The sequence below is a fragment of the Rutilus rutilus genome (genome assembly GCF_951802725.1).
Source record: "Rutilus rutilus genome assembly, chromosome: 13".
In the NCBI taxonomy this organism is placed as follows: Eukaryota; Metazoa; Chordata; class Actinopteri; order Cypriniformes; family Leuciscidae; genus Rutilus; species Rutilus rutilus.
In genome coordinates, this window is record NC_140218.1 from 23,083,492 (window position 1) to 23,106,909 (window position 23,418).

The window sequence follows — 23,418 nt, forward strand, 5'->3', positions numbered from 1 at the left end:
TCCCTCCTTCCTCTTTCTCTCTCTCTCTCTCTCTCTCTTTCTTACTGTGAAGTGTGTATATGATGTGGTTCTCTCTCTCTCCTGCAGATGGAGGTAGTGAGTACGTTCAAGAGAAGTGGTTCGTTTCAGGGTGCAGTGAGACGTCGATCCTCAGTGCTCAGCCAGCTCCATGACGTAACCAATATTTCTACCCCCACTCATGTAGTTCTCTCCACTGCCAATGCAAGCGCCGCTCCCGGGAGTGAGTTCCCTGCTTTCCCTACCTGTGTCAGACACACTTTAAACACTCACAAAACATGATCTCTCACAAACACACTCACACATGCACCAGGCATTCCTTCTCACACACACAGCAGCACATGCAACACCCCACCGTGTGTGCCGTGGAAATTCTGTTCTGTATTTGAAACCTTCTCTGTAGTCGTCTCTCTGTGATTGAGTGGCTCTTTGCAAGATAGCCTGTCTGGCTTTGACTGATTCTCTATGGGCCGCCGTTTGTGTCTCCTTCCCGAGTCCCTCCTCTCCTTCTCTCGATCTCTGTGTGCTGTCTTGCTGTGTCGGGCCTTTTCTCTTGCTGTTGGGTTCCTCTTTGTTGTCTGAAGGTGTTGGTTTTGTTTTCAAATCCCTGTTTCTCGATAAGCCGTTCTCTGTCTTCTCTCTGTCTAAAACTAAACCGATACTCTACAACAGAATGTGTAAAAAAAATCTGGTTTATTTTTTTAAAGCTGAAGTGTTGTTTTGAGCAAATGGGATTGCAAAAATAGTAAGTGATCAAATTTCATGAGCATAAACCATCGGTTGGACAAACACATAGTCCCTCCCCCAATCCCATGCGATTGGTTGAGACAATATTATTTTAACTGCATCACAGAGATCTATAGATGATTAACGTAAAGTAAATAATTGCATGACTGCATGTAATACTTCAATTAAATAATTTACTTTATAATAAATCTCTGGACATTGATTAATGCTCCGGTGTTGAACCTGCATTTAGTCCAAACATCCACAGAGAGAATACAGAGAGTACATGGCATTCATTTATTTTCCGAGAGGCTTCTGTTGTCAAGCGTGGTTTGCTAAAAAAGATGAGGTTTTACAGTAAGCAGAGGTAGTCAATGTGCTGCACTGCTATGGCTTTTGAGCCTACACAGGGGTAAACCTTCGAGTATAAGCCCTATAAGGTTCTTCTCCCTCTGACATTTCTCTCTGTCTCTCTCTCTCTCTCTCTCTCTTCCATTCTCTTTCCCTCTATTACTTTTTTCCAGATAATGCATCTTGTATTTTCCATCATGAGACTGTGTGAAAGCTTCCTCTAATGTCTCTGTGCTTCTGACTGCATCTCCCCTTCCACAGATCCTCAAAATCTTTTTCTCTGTCCCATGATTCACACGGTTCATGGCTCAAATCTATTTTTTACCTATCTCCTGTTCTCTCCTCTGTAGGCATCTTCTAAACTCTTCTAAACTAACAAACAAGTCTTTCATTTTTCTATCAAAGTAGTACATTACCATATGTCTAGATATCATTCTTTAAAGGAATCAAAACAAGGGTTTAAAACAAGTTCAGCTCTATTGATAGCATCTGTGTCACGCTGGTGAAAATAATATCAACTTATTTTAAAAACAAAGCGGAGTGATAGTCAAGTCAAAAATGTCAATTTTGTCCTAAAAATACATTTACTCATCCTCACGTCGTTCCAAACCTGTATGGCTTTCTTTCATATGCGGAACACAAAATAATATGTTTTGAAGAATGTTCACACTGCTCTTCCATACAGTGAGAGTTTCTTTAAAAGCATTATAATAGTAATTAAACACTGAAAATCTTGAGTTTGGGCTTGGACAGTTTTGTGTTCAACGAAAGAAATAAAATCATACAGGTTTGGAACGGCATGAGGGTGAATAAATGATGATGAAATTATAATTTGAGTGAACCGATTTGTAACTTATTTTGAACCCAAAAAACCCAAATAACTCTAATAGTTCTTTTATTAAGATTTTAAGAACTTATAGGTGTACAGTATGTTTTCTTTTTCTGGAGTTAGTGGACTAACTGATTCTTTATCAATACTAGATTTTTTTCCCCAGCTATTTCTCCATCTTTGTGGTATTTTTTTATTTCAGGCAAGAAATGTTACCATATTTCATTGCGGTTGACTGCTCTGTGTCGTGCTTCATGTGTATCTGTACATTTGTCATCACATTTTTTCACTCTCTGTGTGTGTGTACTGTGCTTATGTGGGTGACATGTGCCACTCTACTCACTTAGTCTTTTTTTTCAGCTCTATACATCTCTTAATCCTTGTTCTCACGCTAATTTTCTTTGACTTTGACTGAGATTTGTCAACCAAACATTAACTTTTTTCTTTAAACATCATTCTGTCAACCTCATGTTAGAAATAAGACTACAAAAACATTTAGTTGATGTTAGTGTGTGATATCCTTTGTGATGTATATGTTAATACATCATAAGTAAATATCTTTAAAAATGATTTCACTCCAGGGATGTAGCTCTTCAGAGAAGAAAACACTTTATTAGGTCAATCATTCATCACAGCTCTCCAAAAACATGCGTTCCCCTCCCCCCCTCCTCACAGCTGTCTCACCCACACACAGATGTTTGTTTAAAAAAATGTGACAGATCTACGGATCAAGTTTGTTTTCATTTTAGGTTTTGTAAGATGGGTTTACACTGTAACCCAGAGGTCCAGAAGAGGCGCAGTGCTGCCACTGATAGATTCATGTTTATCTCACTCATTTGCTCAAGCATTTGCCTTGTATGGTAATGGTTTACTGCCTAAAACAGATCAGTAAGAGTCAGTTTATCAAAGTGGGAAGATCCAAGTGACGTTAATTTGTTAAAGTTTTCCTAGCTTTGATTACTACCATCTGATAAAAATAATCATATTCATAGTCTCTGTCACTGTGTGAATTCTGCCATCAGATTATACAGAGCATTTTAAGCAGTGCGTAATAATGCATAAAGATCACTATAGTTAAATTATTCAAGATGACAATATGTGAGATAAAGCATTAGTCATATTAGGAAAAAAGAATATAAATACAAAATACACATATTGCTATAAAAAAAATGACTCAGCGTTTGGAGTTTAGAAAAGTGTAGAAAAATTCAAGTTCAGTTTTGAGTTGAATTGCATTAATATAAAATCCAACAGAACAGTATTCATAGTATGATTTGTATTTCTCTAAATGGACTCTGAAAGCACTCTTTAAAGCACTTTGCAGTCATTTCTAAATAGAAATGATGTCAAATTTAATAATTCACTCTAATTTTTGTCCAGTTTCATTATTTACCATTTATCAAGAGTGAAATAGATTGCTCTTTAACGTGTCACAATCTTTATGCATAAACCTCTCTGAATGTATTTTTACAGTCATCATTTCATCACTGCTTTGTTAACTACTTCCTCTCCTTTCCTGCATCTTGTCACTTTGTCTGCTTCAAGTCTTTCTATGTAGCTCTATTTTCATTTCAGACATCTTTGGGAAATATTTGTTGAGTAAAGAAGTTTGTTTTAATGATAAAGTTTTTCCATCAAGCTTTTTTTTTTTTCTTTGAAGGACACCGTGGGGGAGACAGTGGATAGTAATCTGACATGCTAACATCCAGAGCAAAGAAAAAAAAAGAAAGAAAAAAAAACTCAATCAGTTTTAAACAAACACACATTTCCCAAAAGTGGGCGATATACTCGAACGTTTACCTGTATCCATGCAAAAAAAAGAACAAAAGAACAAAAATGAAAACAAACAATTTCTCAATTCAGATTTGCATGACTTTTTCTCAACAAACAGGCTCTTTGGAAAAACAGATAAGCACTAAACCAAATGCTTGACCGTCCCTTCCTGTTTGTTTGTTTGTTTGTTTTGTCTCTTGTAAATTCTTTCTTGGTCATTTTAGCTTCTTTTCCTTTGCTGGGTGAGTGTTGAAATGGGGGTTGGGATGGGCTGCACCGGCCTGTGGCCACAGCAAAGGATTGCACTCTCAAATCTCCTTCCTTCTGAATATATATATATATATATACACACACGAGAGACGCGTGTGTATATGTGCTCCAGCTGCTTTTGATTTACTCTTACAGCATGAGCCTGACTGCTTACCCCATCATGCATTCAAGTTTTTGAGTTTGACCTCGACTTTCATTGTTTCTGTCCCTGTAACACGACAACGAGACAGCTGCACTGGAATGAGCGTTTTGCTTTCTGATTGGTTCCTGTCCTCCTCCTCCTCCTTTTCTCTGCATATAGACCGAGGCAGATCTCATCAACGCTCTTCAGCTACTCTTCTCTGTGTCTGTCATCTGCACTCAACTGCTCTGCTGCATGCCAAAAGATGCTCGCACTCTCAATCTCTCTCACTGAATGTGCTTTTTCACACCTCTCTAACCATCCACTACTGAATGTGTCATCTGAACACTAATCCAGAATAGTAGCCCTTACCGAGATAGCAAGCAAAATTCAATTTCAGGCCTATGACACTACAGAGGTGTTATCCATTTGTGCTGATAAGGTGACTTTTGCAGAAACCAGAGATGCTGGGACCTTGTTTATTGTGCCTGCTCTGTTCTTGTCAGTGTGATAGTGCTTGTTAAGGTCTTCTGTCACACCAGTTGGTGTCATGTAATCAATGGCTCAGTGCCAGGAAGTGACTAGTCTCAGAGAAGTCATCATCATCCATCTAGATGATGTCTCTTGAAATTTTATAATTTATCCTCTGGCAGTCAGTGTAATCTGAACCTGTGAAGCAATTTATCATATACATAAGCCTACTAGAGCGACCTTACATCTGTAGATCATCCGTCTGTGGGTGTTTCTTCAACTATGGGCACTTTTTTTTTTTATTATTAAAAACCAACAGGTTTAAAAAATGTGTATATATATATATATATATATTTTTTTTACTATAACCTAAACAAGGATGGGAATAATCATAGTACATTTCAATATTTATTGTCAACATTCATTTTAGATTTTTATACATCTGTCCCTCAGTTGTAGCATAATTTCACCTGCAATTTTTAACACTAATAATAACTTTTTTTGCGCAAAATTGCAAAGAGACAACAATGTCAGTAAAGATACTGCTTGAGATTGTAATGTGATCAGAATATTATTATTGTGCATTATTTCAAATTTCTTGTTATCCAAAAAATTGATTAAAAAAACTTCCAATAAATGTGTTTATTCCACAGAATGTTATTTAAAACAAAACATAACTTGAGATGTGGTGGAAATATTAATGCCTCTCAAAAAAAAAGGATGTTTTAAGGGAGTTTATTTCCTAAAAATGCTCATGATTGAAGAAACACCCATATGTTTTATATATTATGTATTATTATTATTATTATTATAATGTAAATCGTGACAGTATAATACAAACTGGAATAAAACTCAGTTTGCTGATCAGGAAGACAGATAAAGCCATAGATAAGATTACAGATCATTCGATATTTAATACATCTCAGCAACAGTATATATTTACAGCTTATGACCTATTTTCACTCATTGGCATTGACATCATTGGCTGATGGCCTCATTACGCATGTTGTCTCCATGGCTTCTGTCATGACATCACGATCACATTACTAAAGTGGCATTGCCTCATTGTCATTGTTAATGCTGCTAGTACCAATGAGGAGGAAGTCAAAGAGCACCGCATAGTGCATCACTGTGTGTGTCCTGCCTCCATCCCACCAGCCGGACCCCCAGTTATGCATCTGTCTAGTCATCACATCCCCTTTGCTTAGCACTTTGTGGCAGATCCTTATGCATTGTTTCTTCCATTGGCTGTGTGTCTATGTGTGTATCAAGACATCCTCCTTTCTTTCGTCTTTCTTTCATCATCACTACTTAAGTTTTCAATACTAATAGGTCAATATACACACATGGCATATGTTCTGAATTGACTATCTGTTTGGTACTTTGTGCTTTCATTCATCTGTTTGTTTGAGGCCTGGTCTGTTTTCTGTGTTGAGTTTATGAGAATGTCCATCACCTTTATTTTTGAGTGATAACTGTGAACTGACAGCTTGGGTTAATTTCCTGTGTCTTATATTTGGTTTAATTTTGTTTATCATCTGTCTTTCTTTGAGAAACTCTTAAGATCTGGTTGCACAACTTAAGTGTAAAGCCTTAGTTTATAGGTATTAGACTCTAAATCAGAAATGTGCATTGTGTAATTTCTGCAGTGTAAATGCCTAAAACAGAATTGCAATCTGTTTGTTTGAGTGGTGTATCATTGGCTCAACCTATGGCATGAGATGTGGTCAGGGACATCATGCACTGGTAGATGGCAAAAGGGGAAAAAACATGTTGTTGATGAATGAATTCAATGGGTTAAGTGTTTTGTTTAGTGTGTAAGGGGCAACGTAATAAATCCTGACCTAATAAGGAATATCATACAATCAAGAATGCTAATATTCAGACCAGACCAGCACAGAACTGCATGATTGCAAGTATTTTATTTTATTTTTTTTCAATAAATAAGAATTTAAAATTAAGAAACTTACATTTAAGACCAAATTTGACCAGTTATGTTGCCTATTTTTGCTCCACCAACAGAAATAGTTCCACACAAGCAGCAGGATTAACCATTGTGTCTCAAGCAACAATCCTGAATGAATCAGTGTGTTTGTTTAAATTGTTTGAATGAATGATTCAATTACTCACAAAGACAGGTCACTGAAAAATTCACTGAAAGAGTCACTGAAAAATCACCACCACAACCAGCCAAAGTACACTTCAGTTTTTACTTGTACACTAGGATATGCCTAGCATAGTACACACTTACTGTACGCGCGCGGCAGGATTTTTTGCACATGCTTTGTATACTCGGCTCACACACGAGCCTTGAATTTTTTACATTAATTAGTTTGTTCCCTAGAAACGGAGGAGATGGAACAACAAAAAACTACATAAGACTTCAACAACAGACACCTGCATTGATGAGCGCTTTTGTGAGGGGAGTTTTAAAACGAAGACATTTTTATCGTTAATAACTTTTTGAGAGAAATAACGCAGACACAAACAAGGAAGAAATCCTCTAGTGTGGATGTGTTTAGCACCTGTCTTTGTGCACACTATCAAATTAAGTATACTTTGAAAGGCATTTGCATCAAAACTAAAGTATATTGTGGGCTTAAGCATTTGCGTAAAAACCGCAGTATATGTTGGACTTTAACGTTCAAGTCAAAACTGAAGCATACTTAGTGGCTTGACACACTGACAGTCTGTCTGGTATGCACTAGTCTTACGTAATCAGACTGACGGCAGAAGGTCTGGACTTCATAGCAGCTTTCATTGGCCAAGGACCGCCCAAGAGGCCGCCTGACTGACATGCAAAGTAGCCAATGACAGTTTGTTTTGTTCAGCATCATGTTTAGGGGAGTGAAAATGTAAAGTCAATGTCCCTACAATTACAGACCAGAGTGCAACCAATAAATCAATCCAAGAACGTTGTGCAAATTTACTGCAACAGTGGCGCAGCAGTCTCCAAAAATGTTGAAAATTCAGCGTTTAGTTGTCCTGATAAGCGCTCATTGTCACAGTTGTAAACTATGGCTTTTTTCTTCCATGAGGTTTGGCTTCACGGCGGCTTTGATTCCAGATGGCCGTTAAAGGTGCAGTAAGCGATTTCTGAAAAACGCTGTTGAAAGTGGATCAGACCGAGCACCACAACACACTTGTAGACAATCAGCAGTAGGGGGCGTATACACTCATGATGGGGGAGGAGAGAGAGAGTGAGCAAGAGGAAGATTTGAAGAAAGACTGTAGAAAGAGAGATGGCTGAGAGACATTACAAAAGAGAAAAGGTCAGAGGAATATCACTGGAAAAAGAAGAGTTATGATCAGGCAAGAGCTTTAGGACCCACGTTTCCAGCGCTGGAGAGACCTGAAACCGGACGCCAATGTTGCGTTGTTTCTGCTCCATACGTGAGTAACATTGGTTTTGCTATGTTTCACAGAACCAAGATATGCTGTTGTTGTAACATTAGCTATAGTAACAGGACATTTTTGAGTGTCATTGTTTGTATGGAACTGGTGTGCTGCTGGCAACTAACATTGAACTCTTGCTTGTATATACTCTTGTGTGCTGTATGTTCATTTTTTGTTCTTGTCGTTTGTTCGTCGTCTATGCTTTATTTTTCAAGAAGCGTTATTTTGCTTCCACTCTTGCATTGCGTGTTTGTGCATTTTGGTTGCGGAGGATCAAATATCAACAGTGTTTCTCAGAAGTAGCTAACTGCACCTTTAAAATCGCCACATGCGCGTTTTCCGGAAATCCTGAAGAATGCGACCAATCAGATAATGACTTTGAAACTCCAGTGTGTCTTATTTTGTGCCATATCTATCAGACGTTCAGCCAATGGTTACGCGCAAACACAGGCACAGAGTGATACAAACAGTGGAAGTCCCAGTGATGTCCCAATTATTTGCAATTCTGTTTGTTCCCACTAGAAATTGCACATTGTACCTTTAAGTACTAAAATAAAATCATTACTGTAGCTACCTAATTAAAATTTTTGCTGCAACCTGATCTTGAGCTGTCTGTGCATTGTAAGGCATGTTCAGAACAGGTTCTACAGTGTTTCAGGTCTTTTCCATCACACATGTACTGAGAGATTTCTTTGCTCCCACCCTCCTCTGTCTCAACCCTCTCTCTGTCTTCACTTCTCCCACTCTGTTGTCTCTCTCTCTGCACCTCGTCTCCTCTGTTCCCGTGTAGATGCGGGTGGTGAAAGCGTTCCGTAGCTCCCTTTACGACGGAATAGAGAAACCCGCGTCCAGGAATTCCATCCACAACTTCATGGCGCACCCCGAGTTTCTCATCAATGACTACATCCACAACATCCCGCTGATCGACGACACAGACATTGACGACGAATCGGAGTGGTCGAGGCACAACCAACAATTGCATCCGGCCTTCCGAAAGCCCCCTCCTCCTCCGGTCCAACCTCCGCAGCGTTCCCATCCGCCACCCCGTCCCTACCGCCAGTACAGCCTCCCCACCACACCTAACCGCAACAACAACGCCATTGAGAGCAGCGTCTACCACCTGAACCTCCCCACAGGCCCTGATGGGCACTGGACACCCCCCTCTCGACCGCTGTACCCCCTCCTCGCTCTGGAGACCTCTCTATAACTGACCGCTGTCCAGACCCTAAAAACTCTGAGGATGCAGACTTGTGCGGGTCATGCTGGTTGGGGAGGCTCCTACGTACACTTTATAGGTGGTTGACCCCCAACATTAAGACAGGGTCATCCCATTACAACCATCCGCCCACTACCACCATCCACCAAAAGCACTATCAATCCTCATGTCTCAACAACAACCCCACAGACAACTCTCCTCTCACCGTGTGGAGAGGAGGCAAGTCTGCTGCGTATCTGTGGTTCCTTTGGACGGACCTAAGAAGGTGAGGAATCCAGACTGATGGATTTTAGTGGTTCTTTAGTGCTGGTGACTATTGACTTCTCGGAATGCAAAGGAATATGTTCCCTACGGGTGGAGTAGGGGTCCATTCACTTTACTTTTTATCGGTGTTACTAAACTCAATATTATTATTATTATTATTATAATGTTTGACTTCTTACTATCGCCACCGTCATCATGAGTGCTCTGATTATCATTGCGATATCACAGAATATGACTTTTATTACTCTGGATAAGCTTTAAAACATTTTTTGTTATTTATTTATTTATTTATTTATTGTGATCACCAACATTTATTTTTCATTTTCACTTTGTCTATTTCTCTCTCTCTATGTGTCTGTGTGTGTTGTGTCTGTCCTATAAGCATAAAAAAGCAAGAAAAAAGAAGTACTAACAAAGCAAAGATAATATTAATTTGAAGCTTAGACTAATTCAATTATAATGCGTCTGCTGATGACAAAAAGAAGACATGTCGCCGCACCATTTTAGCGATCATTGTTTTACAGCATTTTATGTAAAAAAAAAAAAAATCTGTTATTTGAGGGCAATTTGTAGCTTTACTCTGTGAGAGTAAGCTTCTTCTTCTTCTTTTTTAAACAAACATCATGCTCTTGATATTTTAAACATTTACACAATATGTTCATGTTTAAAATATGCTACAGGGTAGAGGATTTGGGCAATCCCATCACAGTGATATAATGGACGTGGGTGGGATTTTGGTGGTTTTCCATCTCAGCAATGGCAATCAACCTTATGACAAAATGGCCTTGTTAATATGTCTTACCTTGTTCAAAGTAGCTGAAATTTAAGGATTTAAGGATTTCAGTGGGTTTGCCCAGACTCAACATTTAATGGTGTCTTCGATTTTCCTTTTTTTTCACATTTAAAGCCATTAAAATCCATGTTGTGCAGTTGACACCAACAAATGCATCAACCCTTTAAACATGTTCAAATAATTATATTCGTTCAGTACATGCATACCTGCTGGCCCTTTAAATACATTCGCACTCACACTTGCTTTCCTCATTTGTGTGAAATATTTATCAGATTGTGTATATATCTGCAGACTGTGGTCACCAGGGTAGGGGAATCCATCTTATACTGCCACACCATAGTTAAAAAAATTATCAAAGATACTAAAACAATGGACAATCCGTGAGGGTATCATTACTTTTGCACAATATTGAGGTTCACTGAGCAAACGTTCGGTAGACTTTGATAGACACACCATCCTGCTATTGGTGCATATGTTAGCATTTCAGAACAACATCTTTGCACTGAACAATAATAATAATCCCTATTATATACATTAAGACATTCATGATTCTCCATGTCAGATGATAGAACGTTTTGATTCAGTTACATTCCGTTGACGTTCCACTGATCAGTCGTACCACCCGGGGTTACCTCCTTTTACGCCCCATTATCGTCTGGAATGGTACAGTTACAACATAATACAATCATTTTGGGGAATGAGACCGGCACTTATGCAACAGACTGCCCTGCCCACAGCTCTGTGAAATACGCTTCATTACATGTACATATGGATCTCGAAAAAAAAAACCTTTATCTGTATAGAATACTTTTCTAGATTGTCCAGTTGAGAGAAACTGGCGAATATCGAAAGCAGACAATGCAAGCATGAGCGTCACTAGATCATGTCATTGCATTGGTCGATTGTGTCTTTGCGGAGCATGTTGATATCATAGCGCTCGCTCTTCACCGTCATTGTTTGACTTCACTTTCGTCTGTCGATGCTTCACTGTGGCTCTTAAGTGGTTGGTGGACACACGTTTCTCCTCCCAGCGCATCTGTGCTGTCATTAATGTGCTATTGTCCATGCTGATGTTCTCCTCCTGATACTCTGCCCTGTTTGTGGCGTGGAGCCTGGAGGTGGAGCAGTGTCACACTGCCAATCTGACTACTTATTAAATGCCAACGACACGCTGCTTAAAATGGGTTCTGCGAATAGAAGAACTTTTTGTTGTCGGATCTTTAAATGGAAACCCATTTTTATAGGAATATTCTGGGTTCAGTCCATTCAAAGCACTTACAATGGAAGGGAATAGGGCCAATCAGTAAACATTAAAATACTCATAGTACAGCCATGTCAACATGAATTGAAATGTGAGGGAAAATACACTTCTTTAAAAGAAGAATTAATGTAAGCGCTTTTTTTTATTTTTTATTATTATTATAAGCATAAAATATTTAAAAAATTGGCCTGATTCAATTGCATTGTAAGTGTCTCGCCTTAACCTTAATTGTTGCTTCTTTTAAATTGTTCTCTTAAAAAATAAAATAAAAGTAGTAATCAACATTATGCCACAAATGCTTAACTTGTATTGAACCCGGAATATGCCTTCAAGCAAAACTGTGTTAAATCTGCATGAATGTGTCCGACCTTTTGCTGAGTTCGATTGGCTCAGACAGTTTCAGTGGAGTCTCTAGTGTCGAGAGCGCTGGCAGGTCTCACAGATTGAACCCATTTCAAGGCCCAGACACTATCAGCAGGCCAAAGTGGTGGTCAGGGAGGACAGGTCAGTGAACCTGCTAAACCATTATAAAGAAATATTTCCTAACCTTATCTTATCCTCAGCAAAGCTTAACTACCGAAATAGGCCTCAAGCTATGCTCGTCTCTGAATAATTTTTAAATCTAAATATATCTAAGACGTATACCCCAATCATTGAACTCTCCAGACAGTGATGATATATATTACAGTGGCATATGTATGGTATCCCTCCTCTCCACCACAACAGACAGACACTTTACCGAAACTCCTGATAGTGACAAATATATATACGCATATATGTATATATATATATATTTAAAAAAGAAAACAGATAATCCAAAACATCCATCGTCTGCCTTCATTTTGTTCCATTCTGTTGTAGAAAAATCACGCAAGGTAAGGTAAAAAAAAAAATTAATGTGAAAAAGAGTAAATAATATACTATATTTAATATAAAACTTATAAATTATTGTACAACTGCACCATCACTGTACATTTTTGCCAAAATGTGCACATGTGCATCTTTTGTTTACGATTTAAGCACATTTTGTGTTTTACTCTACTGTCTCTTCGTCTTTCTTTCTCCTTATGCTTTTTTGTAAAGAATTAAAATTGAACAGCTTGTACATTATTATGATTATTATGACTATTATTATGATTATTATTGTCTTTTTCCATCAGTGAACTTTTAGCTGATGGAAAAAACAGTTGCACATTCTCCTGAACATACACTTACTGCTCTACAATGGAAAAAAGACAAAAAAGAGAAAAATATTAAACTATTAAATATATTAATAATTACCTGCCTGTTATTTAAGAGAAAAAAAGTATCTATCTATGATGAAAGAACACAGCTGTATACTGTAGACTAAACTGTATGGAAATCTAAGAATTTAATGGGAAGATAAGTCAACACTTTTTGTCTGTATAAAAAATCAAATCAAAGTATTCTACAATAATAACTTTGACCAGTGTCTGTAGTTGTGTTTCATTGTGTGCCTGTGATTATTTCTTCGGCCTGATGACATTGTACAAGACTGCCAGATCACCTCTTCCCTTAAAGAAAGTCTTTATTGAAAAGATATATCATAATTTTGGTATGGATAGATGGGCAACAAAGTCTCCAACACTTTTTCATCAGGTAATATATTATCAAACTTCATATTCTGAGCATAGCTCTTGTATGGGAACATTGATTACAGCACTGATTTTGAAGTAGAACCACTGTTGTCCCCAGTCTCACTTGTGTCAAAAAGTCTGGTTCATTGCATGCTATTCTGGCCAGGAACTGCCCACTTAGACAGGAAGAGAACATTTGACATGCATGTAAATCTAAGTAACTTTTTTATGTGCTGTTTAGAGACAGGGTTATCTGAAATAGATGATACCAATGGGAGACCAAGTGTAAATTAATTGTCTTGCTATCCTTGATGACGCTCTGCTTAATTAATAAAGAATATGTAATATTTACGACTGTATTTAATGGCATAGAAATAGAGGTGGAGTTGGGACAAGGTAAGTAGGCGTTTATATGAGGTCATAATAGGCTACCTAAGGGAAAAAGATCAGATTAATCTGGCCAAATTACAGTAAAACAAGGAATCTGAGTGAATGTGACATGGGCTTTAACAACATTTGATGAATTAAAAACCACTGATTAAATAAGAAGAGGAATGTGACTTCTGACACCGTCTGAAGTAAGCACGTGAACCCGCTGAACGACTCTTTTTAGTGATTCAAAAGATTCGAGTCACGGGTGAATCACGCCCACTACTGCCAACTCAGTGACAGAACATATTGGGACGAGCTAACAGCGGAATCCGTTCAGTGTAGAAATCATTTATTTCAAACGCAATTTTTTTGGTATTATTACTTTGTGAGCTTCTCGAATGTTCCTTAAATAATCATACTAAGCGAAACTCTTGAAAGTTGAGCATCCGATGGAGGAGAACCGAGCTCTCAATAAATCAGGAAATGTGGAGGTAGAGCTTTTTCTTGATATTTTTTTTTAAACAAACTGAAACAGTTTAATAAAAAAAAAAAAAAAAAAAAGTTACTCCTTTAATGCTTGAAGAATTAAGAATGGAAACGTGTTATGTGATCTTAAATAAAATGTTTTTTTTTTTTTATTCAGTTTTATCCGTTTTATTTACAGGTTTATCAGTTAGCTAAATATTGTAATCTATTACAGTGCATTTGACATGTGAAAGAGAAATTAAACCAGTTCTGTTTTGTAACTCTATGACTAGTCTAGCATAATAGGGAGGGAGTTACTCGTATATTGTCAGCTCACAGAACCAGAACCAATGGGGAACTGTGGAGAACACCCTTCATCACCACCCTAAGCTGATATGCTGACAGACTACAGGCTTGCCTTGGTTATGCTATCATTCCCACCCTTTGTATTTAACTAAAACAAGAAGTGAATAATAAAGAAGTGTAATAATGGGAGTAATAATTGGCAACATTTTCATAACAATATAACATTTTATAGGAATATTGATATAATTTATTTCCCTGTTCACGTGTGTCTCCCAAAATGCCTGATAAACATGATTTAAGTTCTGTTACTCCACAGTGGACTGGACAGTCATATTTTGACTAGAAACTCCATACAAATTTGCTTTTCCATAAGAGTGCTAAATTTGATCACTACATTAATGTCAGTCATTTTAAAGACCAAGGAGAATTTGTTGTCATGGTGAAAGCTACAAACATTTGGTATCTCTGAATGTGCCCAAAACTGTGACGTATTGTGTCAGAGAAATTCACTAAAATAACGTCCACTACAGTGGACAAAAGTCTATTCATGGGTCCCAGGAGGAAATAGGCTACTTTCAACTTATGTTTAGGGTCTAAATTACTGTTACTTAACTTTAATTTGTGGGCAGATAATTAGACATCTTTAAACGTGCAGTATGGAAATTTTCGCCGCTAGGGGTCGCTAACCTCTTACAATAACAAAGGCGTAGTTTGATGACGCAACATTTGCTAAGAATTATGGATCTTGTCGTCAACGTCAAGCCGACCGATCTAATAATGTTTATGGATGAGTGAATACATCGATGTTTTTATCATGACTGTGATTTGAAGCTTTTCGGGATTGCTAAGAGACAGCTATCAGCTCCACACGCGACGCGAGTCCCGCGGATATAAAAGGAATTTCATTCTACCGAACACGCAAGTGCAGAATTACTACTCACAGGTCAGTTTATTAGGCAAATTAAACTTGTGAGGTAACGCAGCGCTGTTTCACTTGGTCTAACATTACACTAGCACACTAAACTGCATTTGAATGTGTTGAAATGTATGTGTTAGTTTGTCTGTATGAGACTAGCAGTAAGCTAGATCAACATTAGAATAACATACAGATCATATTCTAACATTTTATCATTGTTGAACTATATAACATTGACTAGTTTTATGTAAATGTGCTCACCTGTTTAATAAAGTAACGTTACATGTAGGAGCGGTCGAAGTCTCGGACGTGGAGCTCTCGTTTATATACTGTCTATGGGAGCTCTAGGCATCTCGAAAACACCGCGCTGATATTGATTCTCGTTTTAGTTCTCCTTTTTTATCCAAAGTCTGCTTGCCATGGTCCATAATGTTTGAACGAAACAACAACAGCGTGCAAATAGACATTGCGAACTACACAGTTGTCCACGTCAGTCGCCTTGGTTACTATCAGAGGGCTCTGGTTCATAGCTCTGGTTGCTATGGCAGTATGAGCGGAAACCAGGGACAATGCAGATATGACGCCATTGACGGCGACAAAACGGAAATAAAGAAACGGGACGTGTCTTCGAATTAAATTACAAATTTCTCCTGGTTTGAAAGTTGTTGGAAACAGTCAGGATAATGTAAGTACACACACACAAAAAAAATAATAACATAGATATAGTGATTTTTGCTATTTTTAAAGCAAAAAAGTTACATATGGTGCCTTTAAAATTAAATTGAATGATATTAAATATGTTTTCTTATGTATGCCTGTTACTGAAATGTGAAAAAATGTCAGACAGTATTTAATGCTATTGACCATAGTAGCCTACTCATGCATCTCAACTTTATTAAGTATGATTAGAGAAATGTATTAAATACATGTTGTTCATCTGTTTTACTCACTACTTATAGTAATCATGTAATGGCCGTACAAATCTCAGGGCATTATTTTTGGCTTATTGGTGAAATTTGTGCCGATTTCTGACTTACAATTGAAAATCCACCGGCAATGTGTTACCAGCTTATTCTGTTTTCATAGTATTAACCTGTAGCCTTCTTTATAAAACCCTTTGTTGAATGGGTCGTTTGAGACATGTAAAATCATTTGGAGGGAATATAGAAAAGATAGAATATGTTTAATGTAAACAGTGTTCACTCCCTGTCAGGCTCGTGCCGCAGGGAACGGACAGCGTCTCTTCAACATGAATCATTACGCTACTAAGAAGAGTGCAGCGCAGAGCATGTTGGATGTGGCTCTTCTGATGGCGAACTCCTCTCAGCTGAAGACAGTTCTGCATTCAGGACCTCAGCACCGCTTCTACATTCCTCTTATTGCTCTGATCTCACTGTCCATCTCACTGCAGGTCATTGTTGGCCTCCTACTCGTCTTCATTGGTTAGTTTACACTTGTGTCTGTTTGGAAGCATTCTGATCTCCTTTCACTGACACAACACTGATGTGTTTTCTCTTGTTTCCTTCAGCCAAGTATGACCTGAATGATGTTAAGAAACAGCCAAGGCTGAACACAATGAATGATGCATCAACTATTTTTGTCTTCTTCACTGTTCTCATCAACATCTTCATCACAGCATTGGGATTTGAGTCTGGAGGGTGAGCAGAGTAACAGCAAAGTCCCAGTCAATACTTTAGATTTATTTTCACTCTTGTTTTGCCAAACACTGTCCATGATTTACATAGTTCAGTTAACTGAGGAAATGCCAGAATAAGACACATGGACATATTCTTTATTCTCACATCAGAATAACACTCAGACTGTACTAACTTTACATCTCACCCCATTGTTTCAGGGACAGCGTGATATCTGAGACTTCACTCGCCCAGACCAGATCTTTAAACATCACTGATGATGTATAAGTACACAATGACTGCTCATATGTGATTGTATTTATGATCAGCCTGCCTTTCATGTCATCATCATGCAATGAGATTACAGGACACTGTACTCCATATCAAATGAGCAAAATACATCATGATGTTTTGTATGTTTAGGCAGCACATTTGAACTCAGAAGTCGGTTTATGTGAAAGAAAGCCGATATTAAGGATAACCTTTTATATAAGGAACAAAATAGAGGTTACAGTAAAATGTTTGTGACAATGTTCTCTTTTTATTTATCTTTCAATCTTTAAAGCAACACTGCTGAAAACCTCATTGAAATAAAACTCACTTTTGTCCAAAATATTTTTATTTTGTATAAAAAAATTATGTTGTAAAATTCAGTACATTTGACAGTTGATTTGTTCCTGAGGAAAAAAATTTGATGAATTTATACTAAATCAGTTTGCATAATCTAAAATGAAGATTTTTTTTAAAAAAAACATGCAAAAACAAGCAAAATTTTGACCTTGTGCCGAAATAAAGATTTCAGATCAAATCAATTAGTGAGATTTTGTTTTTCAAAAGGACAACTTGCTACAAAGCTACAATTTTTTTTAATGTACCTGAAATATAAGTAACAAATGGGTCATTCTACCAGAAACGTACATTATCTGTCCTTGAATTGTTACAGTGAATAAAAAAGTATTTCATCCAAAAATTTCTAAAACTGGCTCATAGTTGATTTCTGTGAGTTGTTCTGTAAAGGAATATGTCATTCATTAGGTTCTCAGATATTTTTTTCTTTATTAAAAACACTTTTGAAAATTACAAATCCTGTCCATCTCCTTGTCCTCAGCCAAATTGGAGCTACAGCTTTCATAGTTTTGTTATGCTAAAAACTGTTATTTAGGGGAAAAAACTCCATCAATAACAAGTTTAAGCTGTTATCATTCACATCAACTGATCAAAAACATGAAATTATATATAAATTCTACAAATAAATTCTATTTTACAACTGTCCCCATGTTTTGGTCAGTCCTGTCACGTTTACATAAAACTCTACATAAAATGTGTGAAATACGCCTTTAAGGGTATCACTCAGAGGAAGTGACATAATTTGACCCAGATCAAGGCTGAATTCTGTCATTGAATTGTATGATTTTAAAGGGATAGTTCACCCAAAAATGAAAATTCTATCATTGTTTACTCACCCTCAAGTTGTTCCAAACCTGTATGAGTTTCTTTGTTCTGAAAAAAGAAATGGCAATCAAAACTTAAATAAAGAACACAAAACATAACTTTTTCTGCATCATCAAAATCCATAAAGTCAGTCCTGTCACGCCATGGTCAGTCCTGTCACACAGGAAATTATGACGAAAGTGTAGTATTTGAGGAAATATTAATTAATTAATCTCTTTACCTGTGTAGATGAAGATGGGGGTATATATCCACTACTATGTTTTTGTAAAAATCTCCTATGTAAAGGTAGTTATTTTACAACTATATGAGTGCCTGGTGGGTATTCTGTGATTTTGTGTACTACAGTTAACCGAAAAGTTACTTATATTTCTTAAAGGAATTATAAAACCATGTTAGATACAATCAGGGACATATGATCAATAAGAAAATGCTATAAAGAAATTCATTAGGAAACCATTCTAACAAATACAAATTTGTCTGTGACAGGGCCTGACATTTTAGGGGTGAAATGCGTATAAAAATGTATTTTATTCAATCATAAAAACATGGTGAGATGGCATGATATGTGTTTCTCATAGTTTAACATGTCCTCCATATGACTCAACGTTCAGATTTAAAATATAAAAATATATAATAAAAATATTTTTTTTTCCCAAAGATTTTTTATAAGTGGAAATGTACATTTCTGGTAGAATGTCCCAAATACAAGGCTTACGCTTTTTGTTTTACGGACTCATCATACCAAAATGCTCTAATCCTCAAGTATTACTATATATTAAAAAAAAATCATAAATAGGCGTATTTATAAAAATTGTCATAATCATAAAAATTGTAATATGCGTGCGGCCTCTAGGCGTCGCTGTAACCGCAGGCGCTGAACGACACTGGCGAACTGAACAGACTCACTGCAGGAAATCAGGAATAACAACATGGCGGGCGATTCAAAAGAGCAGCAGCTGTCTCTGCGAGTTTACAACACCCTTCAGGTAGTTTCCACATCTTCATAGACGCACCACACGTTGTAAGGAGACATTAAATAATGTTCTGATGTTTCTCGAAGTTAAAACTGGCTGTTTTGAGTAATATTGTTTAGTGTGTCTAGTTAGCTACGTGACGTCAACGCTACTTGCGAAAATTATCAACTGAATACATTTGTCATAACAGATATTTCAGGGTATTGTTTGCTGTCCACAATTTGGCACACAACATATTCACCTGTGTAATAGAGATAATGCGGTAAATATAATTGCTGGTTTAGTCATAATTTCAGACTCTTTGTATGCTGTAACAGTATAAAGATGATCTCTTTTGTGGATTATAGCAGGTTTTGTCAATCTCCTAAATATGAGCATCCTCGTGAGAGACCCGCATTCTAAAATGGATTTACTCATTTATTTATTTAATCAAATTTTTACTTATAAATTTGTTTTTCTTTCAATTTTTCCATGGCCCCCTAGAACTCCCTTTGCGGCCCCCAGTTTGAAAACCTCAGATTTAATGCGTCACCTCAAGTCTGAATGTCAGAAACCAGACCTAAATGTCACAACACGACAAACAAGAAACTGGATACACAATAGTATTATTGTGACACTTAGGTCAAATTTCTTTGTATTTAGACTATCTGTGATGCATTAGATAAGATTAGCCTCCGGTCTTACACACCAGGCTTAAGCCTAGTCTCAGACTAAAATGCATGTTTGAGCTGTTTTAACTGAAATCAACTTGCACTGATATATCTTATAATATGTCAGTGTCATTGTTTTGTCTCAAGATGCACGTCAGTAATGTTTTTTTCTAAGGCACTTTTTTTTTTTAAAGATACTTAATGTCCTAATTGAACTAAGGTCTAATCCTGGCTTAATCTAAGCCCTGTTTGTGAAACCAGGCCAATATGTTTAAACTGCGTCTTAATGTTGTGTTCAGAGTCTGGGCTGTCCTCTGGTGGATGGGCTGTACCTGAGGGAGGCAGACAGCGTGCAGGAGCTCCTCTGCTCTCCTTCATTACACAGAACTGATATACTCAAGTGGATTTGTACCAGGTCTGATGCCTGATTGACTATTAAACATGATGATAATGATGCCAAATGTGTTCGTTATGAATGTATACTAAAATGTCATGCTATGTTTGTTTATTTTTTTACAAAGCATTTGTCCATCCCTAAGGGAGAAGTTTTCCACGATTAAAGCATCTCAGAATGAGGTTATAATTCAAGGTAAGTCCAACAAATGCTCAGTTTCTTATCGTTTTATTTTATTGTGCTCATTGTTTTGTTATTGTTGTGCTTTCTCTCTCACACAGAACTCACACGGTTTGGTAATGAAATGATGCTATGTAAAACTAATGACCAGGATTTAATCAAGGTATGGAGTTATACGATGTTGATCTTTATACTGTCCAGTACCTTTTGCATAAGAAGCAGAATAGAGATTACAGTGAAATGTTTTTGAAAATGTGCTTTTTTTTTTCAGTTTCCCTTGATAATTGCACCTGTATAGCTACAGTGCTGAAAACTTGAAGTGACACAATTTTTTGTCCAAAAATATATTGATTTATTCAAGCTGTTTTCATACATAACATTTGATTTGTTCCAGCAAAAATGTTTGCGATGGATTGATACTTTAGTTAATAACGCAGGCTAATTTGGCTGTTTAACTGATAATGCTACAGCTATTCTTATCTACTCATTTTAAATGTATAAACTGAAGTAGAATTAATGAATCTGTCCTACTGGTTTGTTATATTTTCAGGGTCTTGCACCCCCGTTACTGCAGCTGGTGTTTCTAGAGCAGCTTCTGATGGTCGTTCAAGCAGACTCCTCCATACAATCAAGGTATCTGACTTTTGCTGTGTTTTGTATCGCTGATTTAACATCAACATTGAGTCAGACCCTCCTAAGGCCTTAAAATAATAATATGTGCTCTTGTTTCTTTGACCTGCTTGTGGTTTGTTTTGATCGACATAGACAGAAGTCATCCTCTGGGGATGACAGTGTGAAGAACGATGATCTTCTTGGCGAGCTGATGTTTCCGGATCACTTATCTGACCTGGATATGCTCCTGAACCCAACCTGCAACCCATGGCCCGCACATATCCGTGAACATCTGATACGCACGCAGTCGGCTCACAACAAAATGAACGGGAACCACAGTAAATCCAGCGATTTCCTAAACAGGTCTGTGTGATTGTTATGTGGCCATGTGGAATATAAATGTTTTATCAAGACTGTTGTCCTTAACACAGTTGTTATTTTCTTCTTTTGAAGGAGTGATCAACATTCCCGACTTGGAAGTCATGGAGAAGAAAGCCTGTCAGAGGCCAAAGCGCTGCTGCAGTCTACCCAGAGCACATTAGAGGAGCTCCACAAAGAGGTGGGACCATCATGTGCCGCTTTTCACATCTGATGTCATGAGTCTGCTTTGTATAATAGCGCGATCCTTTCTGTTCCTCAGTGTGAGTTCCTGCAGTCAGATTCGTCGGGTCCTGCAGCTGTGCTGTCCCCCTGTGTGCTGAAAGTGGCCATCTCGGACATGTCTCAGCTTATGATGGCCTTCGGACACATCTACAACACTGACTTTAAAGGGTACTGCCAGAGAACCCCTCCAGCCCTCAGTTCCCACACTAGTGTGTTTCAATCTGTACATCAGCTTCTGCACACCTGTAATAAGGTAAAGCATTGAACATCTTTTATCTGCAATAGATTAACGGAAATTCAATTCAGTTCACATTTATTTGTATAGCGCACATTACAATTTAGAGTGATCTGTTATCAGAGGTAACTGTTTAAGTTATGTATTTCAGAAATGTACATATACAAATCACAGTAAGCTAACAATTTACTAATTTAAACAATGTAATAATTTAAGGCAGAAATAATGAGCTCATTGAAGTAATGAATACTTGTTTGTTAACAAATGGTTATGACAGAAAATTGTAGTTTCTCTAATTTCTCTTTTTTGCCAGTATAAATCTGAACATAATTGAACAGGTTTTCTGAAGAAATATGGTTTTAATAATAATCAATAAAATGAGTTTCCTCCTAAATCATATTTAAATGGAGTTATCCTCAGTCCAGCAGAGAATAAAGATATCTACGGATATGTTCAAATGGGATATGGGGATGGAAAAAAAATATGAGATGAAAGAAAAAATTATGATTCAATACTTTTGCATTCTTTGGCAAAAAATTTTGCATTCCCCTGAGAAACTCTGTTTGCTCGCAAAACTTTTGTGATGGAGATAATGTATGGTGGATGGAAAAACTTTAACACAGTACTTTGCAACAAAACACAAATGTTTTGTGACTGAACACAAAGATTCTCAGGGAAACGATAGAAAGCAAATGTTTTGCGAGTGTGACCGCAAAACTTTTGGGGGAAATTGCGTGGGAATGCAAAAGCACTGAAATGTTTTTTTGTTTTGTTTTTCATCACCATGTCCCCTTTGTAACTTCACAGATATATATACTTTGCATATTCATATGTAAATACTTAGCATATTCTTTGTTTACTCTTCAGGAGCTGGAGGCTCTTAAGCAGCTGTCTGAAACCTCGTCGTCTCTTACACAAACAGTGCAACAACTACAGACAGACAGGCGGTACTGGTCTCAAGGAGAAAAGCACACTCTGCGTGAGTATTTTCTTGGATGTCTTTGATTTGGGTAAACTACACAAACAGAAAATAAGAATAAGTTGTAAAAAAATGTTAATTTTTTTTTAGCTAAACAGTTGGAGGAACTGAAGAACAGATATGTGGCTTTTCTTTCCCTTCACCAATCATAACCTGAAGGACACTCTCACGGTCTAAACAGAAATCTACAGCCTGTTGCTTGAATTGAAGTTTTAAGTGGTAAAAAGGGCCAAAAACCGGTCCACTTATTTGCATGACCAGGACCGTGCCCTTAACACTTTGTGTTTTACAACCACTATGCCATGCACTGTTGTACAGATTTGTATTATACTGGTAATAAATTGCTGTTGTTGAACTCAAATACATTAATAGTCATCCCACTAATGATGAAATTGTTCCATCTAATAATATACTCCAAATAGCTATAGGAAACAATCCTCGTTCTTTATAAAACCCAAAGTGTTTGAGTTTGACTCCCAAATAATGCAGATGCATCTTTGTTCTGCAATATGTCATGACATGTTTTTTTAAATAAAGGTTAACATTACAAAACCACATG

The 23,418-nt window shown here is 37.2% G+C and overlaps 3 protein-coding genes across 10 annotated transcripts in view; all 3 read left to right on the forward strand.

The window, feature by feature from the left end:
* atp2b3b (ATPase plasma membrane Ca2+ transporting 3b) overlaps nucleotides 1–12,941 on the forward strand; it is a 59,530-nt gene extending 46,589 nt beyond the window's left edge. For 3 of the 7 annotated variants that reach the window (XM_084428073.1, XM_084428074.1, XM_084428075.1), the window contains 2 exons: nucleotides 88–241; nucleotides 8,746–8,904. In XM_084428073.1, coding sequence (XP_084284199.1) covers nucleotides 88–241; nucleotides 8,746–8,771 — 180 coding nt within the window. In that variant the 3' untranslated portion in view covers nucleotides 8,772–8,904. Of the gene's footprint in view, nucleotides 1–87; nucleotides 242–8,745 lie in introns of all 7 variants that reach the window. The other 4 variants (XM_084428070.1, XM_084428071.1, XM_084428072.1 and 1 more) reach the window with 2 other exon arrangements.
* A 725-nt stretch (nucleotides 12,942–13,666) lies between these two features.
* On the forward strand, nucleotides 13,667–19,218 carry LOC311302304 (ninjurin-2). 2 transcript variants are annotated; one of them, XM_084428082.1, is made up of 5 exons: nucleotides 13,667–13,950; nucleotides 16,360–16,588; nucleotides 16,675–16,804; nucleotides 17,002–17,062; nucleotides 19,086–19,218. In XM_084428082.1, the coding sequence occupies exons 1-5, from the start codon at nucleotides 13,909–13,911 to the stop codon at nucleotides 19,095–19,097; spliced, it is 474 nt and encodes a 157-aa protein (XP_084284208.1). In that variant the 5' UTR covers nucleotides 13,667–13,908; the 3' UTR covers nucleotides 19,098–19,218. The 2 variants fall into 2 exon arrangements, with proteins under 2 accessions (XP_084284208.1, XP_084284209.1); XM_084428083.1 differs by lacking the exon at nucleotides 19,086–19,218 and having other exon boundaries at nucleotides 16,675–17,055.
* haus7 (HAUS augmin-like complex, subunit 7) lies at nucleotides 19,115–23,418 on the forward strand. The gene is made up of 10 exons (XM_084428081.1): nucleotides 19,115–19,218; nucleotides 20,156–20,271; nucleotides 20,378–20,445; nucleotides 20,532–20,593; nucleotides 20,981–21,063; nucleotides 21,196–21,405; nucleotides 21,496–21,601; nucleotides 21,683–21,898; nucleotides 22,748–22,859; nucleotides 22,950–23,418. The coding sequence occupies exons 1-10, from the start codon at nucleotides 19,162–19,164 to the stop codon at nucleotides 23,009–23,011; spliced, it is 1,092 nt and encodes a 363-aa protein (XP_084284207.1). The 5' UTR covers nucleotides 19,115–19,161; the 3' UTR covers nucleotides 23,012–23,418.

Excerpts from the sequence above, each read along its gene's own strand:
- haus7 (XM_084428081.1), top strand. The coding sequence starts at position 19,162 with ATGGCGGGCGATTCAAAAGAGCAGCAGCTGTCTCTGCGAGTTTACAAC. Across the intron at positions 20,446-20,531 it reads GAATGAGGTTATAATTCAAG|AACTCACACGGTTTGGTAAT; the intron begins GTAAGTCCAACA and ends TCTCTCACACAG. Across the intron at positions 21,064-21,195 it reads GACTCCTCCATACAATCAAG|ACAGAAGTCATCCTCTGGGG; the intron begins GTATCTGACTTT and ends TGATCGACATAG.
- LOC311302304 (XM_084428082.1), top strand. The coding sequence starts at position 13,909 with ATGGAGGAGAACCGAGCTCTCAATAAATCAGGAAATGTGGAG. Across the intron at positions 13,951-16,359 it reads ATAAATCAGGAAATGTGGAG|GCTCGTGCCGCAGGGAACGG; the intron begins GTAGAGCTTTTT and ends ACTCCCTGTCAG. Across the intron at positions 16,589-16,674 it reads CCTCCTACTCGTCTTCATTG|CCAAGTATGACCTGAATGAT; the intron begins GTTAGTTTACAC and ends TGTTTCCTTCAG.